Source organism: Convolutriloba macropyga, chromosome 15 (assembly GCF_964194025.1).
Source record: "Convolutriloba macropyga chromosome 15, txConMacr16.3, whole genome shotgun sequence".
In the NCBI taxonomy this organism is placed as follows: Eukaryota; Metazoa; Xenacoelomorpha; order Acoela; family Convolutidae; genus Convolutriloba; species Convolutriloba macropyga.
This window is the reverse complement of record NC_134482.1, coordinates 18,198,135-18,213,613: the sequence shown is the minus strand read 5'-3', so window position 1 is coordinate 18,213,613 and position 15,479 is coordinate 18,198,135. Positions and strand designations below refer to the sequence as shown.

General features: G+C 32.4%; 2 protein-coding genes across 4 annotated transcripts in view; both read right to left on the bottom strand.

Annotated features, from left to right (window-relative positions):
* LOC142354325 (ras-related protein Rap1-like) overlaps window positions 1-15,479 on the bottom strand; it is a 519,643-nt gene that overhangs the window by 224,593 nt on the left and 279,571 nt on the right. The gene's annotated exons all lie outside the window — the stretch shown is intronic.
* The window catches only part of LOC142354546 (RAC-beta serine/threonine-protein kinase A-like), a 59,370-nt gene that overhangs the window by 27,813 nt on the left and 16,078 nt on the right, over window positions 1-15,479 (bottom strand). For 2 of the 3 annotated variants that reach the window (XM_075406864.1, XM_075406863.1), the window contains exons 4-5: window positions 9,702-10,207; window positions 1,689-1,819 (exon numbers count right to left, since the gene is read on the bottom strand). In XM_075406864.1, the coding sequence (XP_075262979.1) occupies window positions 1,689-1,819; window positions 9,702-10,207 (637 nt within the window). The remainder of the gene's footprint in view (window positions 1-1,688; window positions 1,820-9,701; window positions 10,208-15,479) is intronic. The other variant, XM_075406865.1, reaches the window with a different exon arrangement.

Genomic DNA, 15,479 nt, shown 5'->3' with positions numbered 1-15,479 from the left:
ATGGGAATTTTTTCCTCCAACTCATCATTTCTTTAAATTTTCATTTATTTTCTTCAAAAAATTTTTTGAAAATGTTTTTTTATCGAGTACAATTATTTTGCGAGATATCGAGTGCAAATTAGCAGTTTTGATCTTCAGAGATAATTGCGAGGTACTTAAATAAAAGTTGAAATTATGAGTTGAATTTTTACTTTTTGACAATTAATTTGCAAACTACCTCCAAAGTCAAAATTGTTGACAGCCTGCAACTAATAATTTTATATTCCTGGGTCACCATTATTGAGAACAGCAAGAACTTTAAGCAAATTTTCACATTCTCATGTTTTTGCTAAATTAATTTCCCCGAAGAGGAAGATAGTCTACGTATTTATTTCTTATATGTCATTTTCAGAAATAACATTTGATTTCACGCAGCTGCGTTTTATACAATAAGTGGTTTTATGAGTTTCATCAGTTTTTAATGTAATGGCGTCATTCAAAACTCGATAACAAACAATTTTCCTTTATAATTTAATAAGGACACTGGTTTTTAACTAACCATTTTAAATTTTTCAAAACAAAAGAAAATAGAAAAGTTTTTTCTTAAATTAAACTTTCTTGATTCGCGTTCGATATAATTTTAAAAGAAAATTATCAATGATAATTTAATTGTAACTGAATGCTCTGTCATCATGTCCTGCATTTGTTGAGATTCATCATCTGTTCAAATAACCCAGAAATTTTTTTTTTCATCTTTTAATTGTAAGATTGATGTTATTACTACCAGACAATTGTCTTTTTAATACCTTAAATGAAAAAAAAGAGCAAATTAAAGGATTTTGGATGCAGGTCTGTCTTTTAGTATAAAAATTCTCTTTTGCGTAATCGAATTAAGTTAACTTGAGTCCCCTAAAATTGGGTCCCCTGCTATGCAAAAGACAATAGAGCATTATGCAATTTTGAAAGGATCAAATTAAATTTCTGTCTCGTCTGATTTATGGTTCTGCGAATGCGTAAAGTTGAGTTCTGTGCAATATAACAAAATCACGGGGCGCTTGTTTAAGTTCGCTTGTATAAAAAAACTCTTCGACAATGAAACCACTAGTGTTTCATTGTTAATTATACTTTTATGCCTTGCTTTAGGATCTCTTTTCAAACAAAGTTCATTTGGCAAGATCTTGCAAGAAAACGGTAATCTTCTAAGAATCTGGTAAGAAAAAAAAATAATCTCAAAAGAATCTTTGTACAAAGTGTGTAATACTTAACGTCTCCTAAGAATCTTGTAAGCAAGAATCTTACATGATCTTACCTGACTTACTTTTTTTCGATTCAGGTGATTTGAGAATTTTTCTTCATAAATCTAAAAGCATTTCAATTTTTTTAATACCAAAAACTGCTTAACTATAACAAAATGTATCATCTTTCGCTGAAATCTTTCGAAATATTTGTGACTTTTTAATGATAGCACCCCCAGGATGAGTTCCGCGACCCAAGACAGGTATTGGCCAGTCAGACTTGGGTCGCGGACAGGGGGGTCCGATGTGACGCAACTGAATGGTCTGGAAAAATGGTTCGTGCCTTCCGTCTGGCCAATACCAGATTTCGGTCTGTCTTGGGTCGCGGACCGCATCCTGTGACATGATATTACAAACTAAAAGGAGGAAAAAGTCTAGTCCTACAGAAGACTATATAGTTGACCGATGACTGACCTTGAGAGCGACTAATCGTTTTGTAGCGACTTCTTCTGCCAAGTAGACTTTTCCATAAGACCCACTTCCCACTGGTCCCAACTTGACATACTCCTCCTCTCTTATTCTGTTCCGTCTCACACTCGAGGGTTCTGAATTATCACAAACATTGTTTCAAACACATGAAAAGTCGCAGCGCATAGTAGAAATTGAGAAATTCAACCTTTTTTCTTAGTACATATATCGGGGTTTCAATTGTAAATTCGGAATGTTTAATTATAATTGCAAGTAATATGTATGAGCATATATAATATAAAAACGGCTCTTTTTTGTCAAAATCTTGTCTTTGTTCTGAAACAAAAATCTATGTCGACTATCAGTTTATCGAAGCTCATACTGAAGCAATTTTCCGTAGCAATCCAGACTGCGAATTTTTTATTAAGAAGAATTAAAAGAAAAGAAATCTCAATTGATCCAATAATGAAATTATTTTGCACGACTATTAAACAGCTTTTCACAGATATGTATATCTATATCTATATCTATATCTATATCTATATCTATATCTATATCTATATCTATATCTATATCTATATCTATATCTATATCTATATCTATATCTATATCTATATCTATATCTATATCTATATCTATATCTATATCTATATCTATATCTATATTTATATCTATATCTATATCTATATCTATATCTATATCTATATCTATATGAATCTCTGTATCTATATCTACATCTATATCTATATCTATATCTATATCTATATCTATATGAATCTCTGTATCTATATCTATATCTATATCTATATCTATGTGTATAACTATATCAATATATATATATATATATATATATATATAAATATATATATATATATATATATATATATGTATGTATATATATATATGTATATATATATATATATATATATATATATATATATATACATATATATATATACATATGAGACAGAGAGAGAAAACTGTTTCTTATTTTAGATGCAAACCACTCGCAAAAATTTGGTTATTGGCGACTCGAACTTGAGAAGTTCGCTGCCCCAATTAGAGTCAAATCCGCTGTTTCACAATTTCAAGTGAGTTCACCAAAATTTAATTGACGTCTCCATAATTTTTGGAACAAAAACTAATAGCAAATTTTTCTTCAGCCTTAGGTACGACGCTGTCGGAGGACGTCAGACCAGCCATTTGAATGATTTGATTCCAATCGCTAACAATTATACCGATGTGCTCATTATAGTAGGAAACAATGCCATTGGTCGGCGAAGCGATTTCCAAATTATACAAAACTTAAGACTTTTCATAGGTGCACTTCGCCCAAGTGTTAATGCTGCTTTGTGTGGTCTTTTGTCGCGTCGGGATCACGCAAATCAGTTCGATCATCGATCAAGAAGGTATGTCAATCCAGTGACCAGGCTAAATCTTCAGTTGTCTGAAGTTTTTCGTCATCAATACAGGTCACCGCGCGACAAGACTTTGGTGTTCGTGGCAGGGATTTGGCTCATGTTAACTATAATAGAAAACGCTATATGTGTAGATTCATTTACCGACAGTGCCGCAAATTCCAAAACTACTAAGTTTTGGAAACTTGAAATAAATGAATTGTCTGATAATAATCAAAATTGTTTGAGCTGAATCCTGCTCAAGAATTGACTTTTCATTGGCAGCATTTTAAATTTGACTACACCCCTTCAGTTTACAAAAACCCTTCAGTTCACCCCTTATTGTTAAATTTTCATCTTTCAGTTTTTTGTAGAAACATAAATGTTATGTGTTGTGTCATTTCTAAGACGGGTGGACATCGTAAAAAGGTTAGTTTTTTATTTGTACATTGTATGTTTAAACACTGTATTGGAAAATAGGTAATCGGTCAAAAAAAATTATCAGGTTAGTTGAAAATAGCCACAAAACACATTCAAAGCTTTTTTCAGAGTGATTTGCTTTATATATCATCATTGTTTTTTGGGTACAAAGGGTGAAAGACTCAGACTCGGGATAACATAACAAAAAGCAAATTAAATATTAATTATTTTATTGTTTTTTACAGCTTAAGGTACTGAAATTTTTCAGTTTTTCTGAGGAATCTTTTTGCGAAAGGAAATTCAATTTTTAGGTGTCAGGTGATCAGGTGTTGAGGACTAATCAGGCGATCAGTCTATCAGGCAATCAGACTAATGAGGTGATCAGGCGTTGATCAAACAGCAGAATTCATGAGCGGTAAGTCTATAAAGGCTAGCAAAATAAAGTCCATATTACAAAAGTGGTAAAAATTTTTGTATATATATTAGAGTTTTTGTTGTACAGAAATTTCAATGAATTGCGAAATTAAGTGTTTCCTAATGCAATCTGCTTCAATCCTGATAATCATGATCATTGTTATAGTTTGCAATTGCATGCGTCTGAAAATGTTCCCTTCTTCAAAACGAGGGCACAATGAAAAGACAGTGAACAGCGACAAAGTTAAAGGAGAAACTGACACGGGAAAGAAGTCAACTGACACGTGGAAGAGGAAAGCCAAATAGGTGACTCTTGAGGAAAATGGAAAACGGAGATGGTGTCAAGTGTAGATAGAGTAAATAGTATTAAATAGATCAGTGACATCAGAAACAGAGCAGCGATAGATTCTTTTGAGTACATCAAAATATAATTGCTGTGAAGTGTGATACAAAAGAGAATTTGTTTGCATTATGTTTAAATTTAATTGAATATTTAAAAGACATATGTTTATACATATTTCAATAAAAACTGATTGCGTCTGCAAAATTGGTAAATTTAATTGATCTATATTTACATATAACTTTTAATAGAACAGACTTTTAATCAAATCTTTTTGAGTATCTTCACTGCGGGTTTGCATTCGCTATGCTGCTGTTCAACACAGGGCATTTCAAGTATTTTTAGAAATATAGTTAAAAAAATTTGGGTGAGACGGTTTCAAAGAAGTACACTACACCACTGTTTGGCTCTTCAACAAGACTGTGGTACCAACTTCACAATTGGAACATAAGGCCCAGTAAATTCTGAAACGAGTTGATTCAGAGTATGTTTAATTAGAATTCGCAGATTGAACCCAGAATTGGGTTTTGTACTGTTCAGAATTTATAAGAGATCCGCTCTGTTTACCCCGGTTTTAAGATTGAATAGGGTAGAAAATGACATGATCATCATCTGACTGGACCAAAAAAAACAGTCTGGGAAATAATGTGATTCAGTGCTGTTTAACTATATTACAATGATCCGGGAAGCCAAAACAAAACATAATTCAAATAATGAATTAGCCATGCGAAGGAAAAAGCAGGTCAACAAACACACTTGATTTTACTCAAATTTTGCCAATCAGAGGAATTCATAGAAAAATCATCGTAGGAAACAGATGTTGATCATGATTTCAGATAAGTTTCCACGATCTTTTTTGCTCGCCGAAAAAATTAGTGCAGTATATCATGATGGGAAACTGTTATGATTTATTGATGAGATTCTATGGGAGCCCAACCCGGGAGTTGAAAGAAGTTGGTATTAATAATGGACGGGATTGATATTACAGGTAAACTAGTAGATCTAAAGTTATGTAATTACATTTTCTAAGTGTTAAAATTACGATTTCTTGAGTGGGACTTTGAAAAAGAGTTTTAATGAAATGATTTTCAATTAAACTTGGTAGTTCATATTGCCTTAGTCAGTCAAAAAGCTTTAAATACAAAAAAAATATCGCTGAATAAAATTTAACAGGTTCGCGTAACCTCTACTGGTACTATAAACAAAGAACAGATTTGTTTGTTCAGTTCTAAACTTAATCCGTTAGTTAAGCATTGTCCTAGTAGAGACAGGATGTTAATCTGGTAAGATCTTGGTATGGCCTTAAATAACATCAGCTGATTAAGCTTAACCTTCGAATATTACCCAGTAGCTACCTAGACCAGGTTGTCATCAGGGTCTGAAAATTTTGGGTTCAAAAGTTTAGGTTTAACTCAGTTGAAATATTCACGTATCTTGGATGGTCAAATAAACAGAGAAAATATTTGTTTACTATTTTCTAAACTTATTCTCTTAGTTCAGGGTTCGTACGGCTATTATTCAATCGCCCATTTAAACTCTTGTCTAAACACTTTGACAAGTTTGATTTTATGGTTGTGATTTTAGGGGACTCAAGTTTGGGGTTTTAGTTCCACGGAAGTTTAAACGTTTGTCGTTTTATAGACAACTGACAACTGTTTGTCGACTATAAGGCAGGTCGTTTAAAATGACAGCAAATTTAGCTCACATGTCTGGTAAAGAACTCGTTCTGTGATTCTGTTGAGCCGTTTTAGGCGTGGCTTCATGTAGATATCGATTTGTGACAAAATTTGAACTTTATTAGATGATAAATCGGTTTAATTTACCCAATTGAAAACGAAAAGAGCAGCATTAAGTACCTAGATTGCTATGATAAAAGGATGTAAAAGTTTATAGGGTTTCAAAGTTGAGGTTCTAGTTCGGTGAAGTGTCAAAATTGACATTTGACAGACATTGTTTGACAGTTTGTCAAATAAAGAAGCATAAGGTTATTTACAAACAAAAATCTCTCACGTGTTTTAGATGTACTAGAGAGTACTGGCTAATTCAGGCATGACCTCAGTTATGCGAATATTCATTTCTATGGTCGTGTTTTGTCGCAAACTTTAACCTTTATAAAAAGGACACAGCAAGGTTATTTTAAATCAAATTTCGTGAGAAGAAATATAAAGTTTTTGTCCGATGTTAGGAGGGAAAACGACGTTGAGATATTTCCCAGAAAGTGTCAATTTTCCACAAAATTTTGAATAAAAGAGAAATATAAAAACACACACACAAAAAATTTTTTCTGGAAGCTAAGATTCTTGTTTCTTCAGTTCATAAAAAGACATGAATAAAATTTTTCAGTGGACGTTTTTAAGCTACCAAATAAGCGAATTACCGAATATCAGAACACTAACGAGTACACGACGGTTGATGTTTTGTCTATACCTACGAACAAAAGTATAATAAAAACAAGGCGGCTCGGTAATGTGCAATGGCACATAAGGTTCCGACCCCGCCCATCCACAATTTTGGCATAATTGTCTACCAAATGAGGAACAGATAGAAAAACCCAAAAATTATTTTTTGCGAATCCCAAAAAAGCCCAAGTCTTTTTCAAAAAATTCTGTATGAACGATAAGATAACCTCCAAAACAAATAACTCAGTGGAGTAAAAATTGATGCATTAGATTGCTGTAATATATCAATATTAAGAAAGCGAGTCAAAACGAACAGCAAAATCAAACAACAACAACAACAAACATTAATTACATCAAAAAATTTATGTCCCTCTTAAAAACTAAATTTCTAAATTTAATAACAAAGTCAACATACCGTCAGATAAACCTGAAACTAAACAAAAATAACTTATAAATCACCAGAAAACATATGCGACCAGTCCATAAAAAGGTTTGGTAACAATTATACAAAAAAGAACAAAAACAGAAAAGTAAAAAAAATTAACTTATTTTTTTGAAACAATTAACTTCAAAGTAATAAATACCATTAGGAATAAATTAATATTAACACAAATTTGCGGTTACCACTGCTTCTATAGAAGGGCATTAGGACCTGACCTTATTCATTTTTTAGAGCGGCTAAAAAGAACAACAAAGAACAAACAAAATTTCAATTGAAACTTGCCAGAAAACGCTGTCAAAACCGTCAAGCCAAATTTTGGCACACAAAATATATTTGATTGCGCCTTCTTCAAGCAGCTATAATGTAGTACGTGGCTATTCCTTAGTAAGACTAGAAAACAAGTAGACAAAAAAGCGAAGTGCTAAAGTATGTAATACTTTTAATTTTTTTTCGAAACAAAATTACATTCAATGTCATGAAAGGCATTAATTACAAAAAGAGCTATTTAAATATCGTCGTATTTTCATGAAAAGGAAACCCTCAAGACCTGTAATTATCCAGAATATTTCTTGCTTCTACAAAAAGAACGTCAAATATGACAAAAATCAAATTAATTTAATTTTTTTTGTGAAAAAGCGGTGTCGAAGCCAGTAAGGTCATAACAAAATCTTTAAAAAAAAGATTTTGGGACACCAATCCCTTCTATTCCCTTGACACCCATAATGTCATATTTGACCTGTAATCAACTAACGAGATTAGGTAACAAAAAGAAACATAAAAAGAACAAAATTGCGAAGTTAAAAAAGTTTTTTTTTTAATTTTGGAAAACGATGGGTTTGAAAGTCATAAAAGCCATCAGCTATCTGCTAATATCAGAATATCGGTTTTTCTATTCTTCCATGAAAAGCCAATGAAAGCTATCACTATACAGGAAATTTCATACGACCGAAACGACAAAGTATAAATGACAGCTGAGACAAAATTAAAAAATTCAATTGATTTCTTCAAGAAAGAGGCGTCGAGGCCATTAAAACGATGATTTATATCTTTCAGGATTTTAATATGTTCAATTGTGCTTTAATTTGAATGCTAATAAGGTGACATGAGAACTGTCAATAATGTGATAATGTGACAAAATTAGAAAACGTGAAAAACTGGCAAATATCAAAACAAACAAAAATCTAAAATCTTGTAGTATCAAAGCCAGAAAACAATAATTTCAGGCTTAAAACTGCAACCGAGAATAAATGTTAACTCAGTAGAAAGGAGAAGCAGTCTTTTTTTGCTGACACTAAGCTGGAAGTTGAACAAATTAAGAAAAAAATAGAGGAAAAGTCAATTAAGCCATTATTTATTGAAAAGTCAATTATTTTCAAAAAAGAAACGGTCATAAACTTTCAATTAGAAAACTAAATACATTAGCCGGGAGCTGTTTAGCAAGCGAATTGGTTGGACCTATCACTCCTGAGCTTTGATTTGATATGTTCTGTTCTTTATTATTAAAAAAAAGTCTTTTTTTTTTAAAAAAAGACCGACTGATTACAACCCGATTTTTTTGGATTGTAACAGTCCAAGAATGGCCCAAAACTACCCCTGTTAATACTTATTGTCCGTTAAGAACAATTGATTTTTCGAATGTTGTAGATATAGATAATTTCTGAGTTGAAACTCAAAATAAATTTTGCATTTTTGATAATCAACAAGTAAAGTTAGCAAAAAACGGCAAAGTTTTAACTACAAGGCACTCTCTGCGGACTCTGAAGTAGAAATAGCCCCCCTCTGAGTCTACAAAGATTGTATGAGTGTTGTTTGGGGGTGTACTGTAGGCAAATTTAATCAAAGTGGACTAAAGTAGCTTATTTCGTGCTGTTGTTGATGAAAAAGGCTAAATTTTGAAATGTTTATCCAGATTTTTTGACCAAAAAATTAAATCAAAACAATCAAAAATGCTTGTTCGTCTTCAAAAATAAAATCAACGACACTATTCTTAAAAATTATAACAAATTTTAGCAAAATTGACGAAAATTTAGGCAAAAATTCCGGAAAATGTGAATAAAAACAACGTGAATTCACTCTTCTTTTCTCAGAAGTTTAAGCCTCGATAACTCCCTGTAGAAAACGAAAATTAAAAAAATCTTTTTAATTCCATATTCTACGCTGGACGAGCTTTCTAATGATACCAGTCTCAACTCTCTACGATGAATATATCGAGCGGCGAAAATTCACGGAACAAAAAAAAACCAGTTGAGTATATAGTTCCTCCCCCCTCAAGAGGGTCGGAACAATAATAATGAAAGACATAATTTTTTTTTCAGGGATGATTTTCAGAATAAAAAAATACAAATTCCACGATTTGGCGCGCGAGGCTATAAATTTCTTAATCCGGTTCTGCGTTCTAGTTATTTGTCATAACTGTTAATAATCGCTGGCATCGATTGAAACAACTCGGGCGCCAAATTGCCAATTTGTCATTCATCACTCAGTGACGTAACGCACTCATTTCATGACGTAACGCTATGGCGTGAACTACATTGTGACGTAACACCTGCTGTGACGTAGTACATTGTGACGTAATAAAAGTGGCGGGATTTTTGGTAAAAATCGTACCGGAGGTGCATGAGAACGTGCTTCCTTCTCGAAGTCGCTTCCCACTTCGTTCCCCCTCATCCCAGTGACTTTTCACACCCCAAGAAGTGTGAACAAAAACATCGTCATCAACAGCTGTAGCATCGCTCCATATTGATTGTTTACAAAACCTGTAACTCTCAAACAACATTTCCATAGAGTGGAAATAATGCTCGACTGACACGCTGTGTTCGTTGATAAACGAAACGACAAGCCAGCTATCTTCGCGTCTTCGTTTCACGGGGCGTTTTCGCCGAGGAGCGGGTTTTTTAAAATTCCCCCCGCTGCCAATTCGTGGAATTTGCGTGTGCTTTAGATTGACTATGAAGTCGACAAAACTTGGGGCGCAGCTGAAGGAGGAAGACTCACCTGCGTGCTTTACGACCCCAGCACTGCTAGAGGTGGGTGGAGACGAACTGGTTTTAGAACTGCCCGGTTTTAAATGGGTTGATTCTTTTGGTGTTTTGACAGTGTTGGGTCGTCGTAACCTGTAATTTAACATTCAATTACACAAATTCAACAATAAACGCATAGCGATACTTGAAAAAAGTTTAAAAAAATCACTCGTCTATTGCATTGTTTTGCAAGAATATATCAAAAATTATCCCTCTCAGAAAATAAAACCAGACCCACTTAGATTGTCTCAAACACATAAGAAGAGATTGTTTCGGCCACTATTTTATCGGGAAAACTCTTAAAGTCCTTTAGAATTATTCCTTGCCGATATGATAGTTTTTAACAGTTTCTTAAACAAAAGAAATGACCATTTTGATCAGGAAATTATCGTTTTTCACACTTTTTAACTCTAAGAATACTTTTGACCATTAATTTCAGAGGGTTACTGATTTACCATTATTTATCGGAAATGACCAATTTGTGATCATTTTAAAATCCAATAAATAAAAGTTTTTGCTGAACATTTTTTTGGAATTGGCCGTTTTTTTGTTTTAAAACTTAAGAAGACACTTTATGAGCGTTACTTTCAGGAGATGATGAATCGTTAGAAATAGGGCTTGAGTGAGAAATGCAATCTAAGTTACCCGTAATTATCTTTTTCTTCCAACCCCTCTTGAGGGGGGGATGAACCATATACTCAAATGGGTTTTTTTTCTTCAGACAATTTTGACCGATCGATATATTCATCGTAAACAGCTGTGAGTGGTATAATTGAAAAGCCCGTCCACCGTAGAATTTGGAATTAAAATTTTTTTCTGAATTTTGTTTTATTGAGCGCGGTATCGCGGTTTTAATTGTTTGTGAATGTTAGACCGATTTGATGTGAATGTTAGACCGATTTGAGTAAAGTTCATTCACATTTTCCGGAATTTTTGCCTAAAATTTCGTCAACTTTTCTAAAAAATGTAAAAGTTGTTACAGTAGTACTGTTGATTTTTTTAAGAACAAAAAAGTATTGTTGACTCTTTTGATTAAATTTTTTCGGCAAAAAAAATGTTGGCTAAATTTTTCAAAATTCAGCCTATTTCATCAAAACCTGAACAAAATAATCTACTTTTGTCCAATTTGATTAAATTTGCCGAAGTACACAGCAAAAACCACTGAGACAATTTTCCCAAACTACAAAGGGAGCCAGTCTTACTTCCATTTCCATTGAGAGTAGTCTAGTAGTCGGGATATAAAACTTCGCCGTCTTTTAATGTCTTTACTCTTTGATGTTCAAAAACGCAGCAATTATTTTTGATCTTTTAACTAACAAATTATCTAGATCTATAACAATTGAAACAATTGAGTGTTCTTAATGGACATACAGCAATAGCACGGTTTGTTTTGGTCCAATCTTGGACTGTTACAATCCAAATAAAAATCTTTTTTGACAATTGAAGAACAGAACAATTCAAATCAAAGCTCACTGCTGGTCGGTCCAATCGGTTCCTTAAACACTTCCAATATATCTTGTCTAGATTGTGTGCTCGAAAGTTTATGGTCGTTTTGACTTTTAAAACTACTTCATTTTTAAATAAACAATGGCTTATTGAACGTTGCCACTTTTTTCTCCTAATTTGGTCAAATTGTAGCTTAGTGTCAGCGGTAACGAAAGAATAACTCTTCTTCCTCTTCTTTCTACTGATATAAAATTTAATCATTTTAGCGGTTTGGCGCGTGATGTTTTGGTTTTATAGTTTTATTACTACTAGATTACACAAAATTTTTTATTTTTAGGCAATGGCCCATTTTTCACGTTTTCTTTCTCGTCTTGTCACATTATCACATTTTCGACAGTTCAGATATTACATTATAGGAGTTCAATGTAAGGCAAAATTGAACATATAAAGTCTTTAAATGTATCGATTATGGTTTCAACGGCGTCGACAACCCTTTCTCGAAGCATTTAACTAAATTTTTCAAATTTGTCATTAACTATACTTTTTAATTTGTCTTTTTAGTCGTATGAAATTTCGTGGTTTATGACAAGTCTCATTTGAATTTTATAGGTTAAATGAGCCTATGTTTTGATTTGAGTATATAGATGATGGCTTTCATGGTTTTGAAAACAACTGTTTTCAAAAACTAAAAAAAACTCTTTCTTAATTCTCATTTGTTTTTTGTCTATTTCTTACCTAGTCTCGTTTACTACAGGTCACATATGACAATATTGTCGTCAATGGATGATACTAGTCAACAAAATCTGATGTTTTTAAAGAAATCGTTATGAAATTTGTGGCTTCGACACGGGTATTTCGAAAGAAGAGGTAAAATAATTTCTAATTTTTGTCTATATTTGACGTTATTTTTGAAGACATAGGGCGTACTCTTATTAATTACAGGTATCAAGCGCCTTCGCTGGAAAAATAAACGAACTTAATTAATTCGTTTTGTAGCTAATGGCTTTCATGACTTTAAAAATAATTTCGAAAAATACAAAAACACTGACCAATTTTTTTTGACTGATCTTTTTTGTCTACTTATTACCTGTCTTCATTTATGAGCAGTCGGATACCACATTATTGTTTTTCACGGAAGGCTCAATTGAGCATATTTTGCGGGGCAAAATTTCGCTTTACGGCTTCGACATCGTTTGCTCGCAAGTTTTATTTGAATTTTTGTTTTCTGTCTCTATTTGTTCTTTATGAAACCATATAATAAATGCAATGATGACAGGCCTTAATGCCCTCCTATAGAGATTTATGTGACCATAAACATGTTGGATCTTTTCAATTGCTATTAAATGGTCTTTATAACTTTGAAATTAGTTGTTTTTAAAAACTTAAACCAATTGATTAACTTTCTGTTTTTTTGTTCTTTTTGTCTAATTTTTATCGAGCCTTAATATGGAGCAGGCACATTTCTTTTCTACTGAAGTACAGCTTAATTTGTTTTAACTATAGCTATTTTGACTTTGTTAAAAAGTTTTTTCTCTAATATAAATTAACCTTTCGATGTAATTAATGCTTGTTGTTTTTGTTTGATTTTGTTGTTCGTCTTGACTTACTTTCTTAAAAATGGCTGATCTCATCAATCTGATGCGGCATTTTTTATTCCATTGAGTAATCTGCGTTGGAGGCAATCTTTTTGTTCATACAGATTTTTTTGGAAAAAATTTAAATTTTGGGGTTTTCTATCTGTTCCCCGTTTGATAGATTTTTATGCCAAAAATGCGGATGAGCGGGGTCGAAATTGTATGTGCGAACGCACATTACCGAGCCTCATTGTATCTTTCCAAAAAAATAGTGTATTTCGTTGTCATTTTTTTTTGTTTTAAAAAGTTATTTTGCGGATTTGTTTTAGAACGGATGAGATTCAGTGAGAAAAAAATTTATCCGGATACTAATAGGTTTCGAATTAAGAATTTCAACATAATGTGAACTCTTTCTTGTTCATTTTATCAATCAAAGTTGCAAACTGGTAGGCTTTTTCTGTTGCTGGTAGTTGTCCTGAGATTGCAGCAGAACCGTTTCGAAAGAAAAAGGGTATAAAATTTGAAATACTTTTTTTACTATAATCACAAACAACTTAAACTCTAGTTTGAAAAAAAAAACAAACAGAACGATTGGTATAGTATGGAAAAATTTTGAAAAGCCTAGGCACGTGTTCACAAACAATTTGTCAAAACAACACCCACATAAATGTTTTCAATTTTTTGGAAACTCAATGTCTGTCGAGAAACTGCAATATTCTGAGACCCTCTAATTACTGTTCGCTTTCACATTCCCAGTAATAATAATCGCATTCATTCTGCATTGGGTTTTGTTTTTTGTTCAGCAAAATTTTAAGAAGGAATGGATTGACATTATAGTGAAATGTAGCGGCAGCTGAATAGTAAATTGCAGTCTATATTTTACACCTAATTAGCAACTAAAATTTGTGATCTCTAGAAGGCTATGGCGCAAATTATTGATTTGACTAGTTTTGGCGGTTAAGAAATTTATAGATATGTGACGTCATCTGGACAGTATAAAACCGTCTGTATCTAATATTGCAAATAGTTCTGTAATAATCCAACAAATCTTAATGATGCAAAAATCTTCAAAGTAATATATATATATATATATATATATATATATATATATACACACACATATATATATATATATATATATATATTACTTTGAAGACTTTTGCATCATTAGGATTTGTTGGATTAATGCAGAACGATTTGCAATATTAAATACAATCAAATCAAATCAATAATTTGCGCCCTGACCTCCTAGGGATAACAAATTTTAGTTGCTAATTAGGTGTAAAATAAAATTTAGACTGCATTTTACTATCTAGCTGCCGCTACATGTCGTTATAATGTCAATCCAATCCCGTCAAAATTAATCAAGTGAGTGATTACTGGTTTGAATATTTAGGAAATCAAAATAATTGTCTAAACTAGCTATAGTGTCATGAAAAGTAAATATTCAGGTCGATAAGTCTTACACACGCTAATTAGAGGGTTGGTTTAAAAAGAATAACGGAATAATTTTGAGTGAAATGCAAGGGCGATAAAACTGGTAGAACAGGAAAGCCATGCAAAAACCAATATGTTAACTGGTACTTTCGATGAGTTTAACTAATTCTGTTTCTGATGCGGAAGTTTTTTTAATACACATATACATTTTGAATCCAACATTGCAACAATTACCTCCTTTTTAAGGCACCTCTTCATTTTGATTTTCAAACAATAGAAATCATAATTCTCATTTTGATTTCTATTGTTTAGTGTCATTATCTTGCAAAATTTTCATTTTTTTTGCAAAATTTTCTATTTAATGCTTCTGTGGTTGACTCACAAAAGTCGACTCACGTGACTTTTCATCCATTTCACATTTTTTTTTCATTAATTATCAAGAAGCGATTTAGACGCCATATTTTCAAATTTTCTTAAACGACACGCGACACAAATAAGTTTGAAATTTGTCTTCTTGATCAGTAATTAGTTTTGCGAAAGCACTTTATGCAATAGCTTACAAATTAAGTTTTCCTTATTTAATGTCTACCTGACACGTTGTTCAGAACAACAGTGACAAATTAGATTAAATTTACTAGAACAAGTGTACCATGTTCTTAATTTAGTTCATGCTTCTCAGTTGGAAGTCAAAACAAAAGAAGAAGAATGACTTTTTACTTGTTCAACCAATAAATTAAACTGCCTAAAAATCCTCGCGCAGATAAAAATTTCTCTGTAAATTAGCGTATATTTTACAGCTTTTTTAAAATTGATATGGAAATGCATAGCAAAAAAGTAAGTCCCTTAAAGTTGCATCGCACGTAAACATAACCGACTAACGCCGGGCGAATTGCTCTCAAACGATCGGA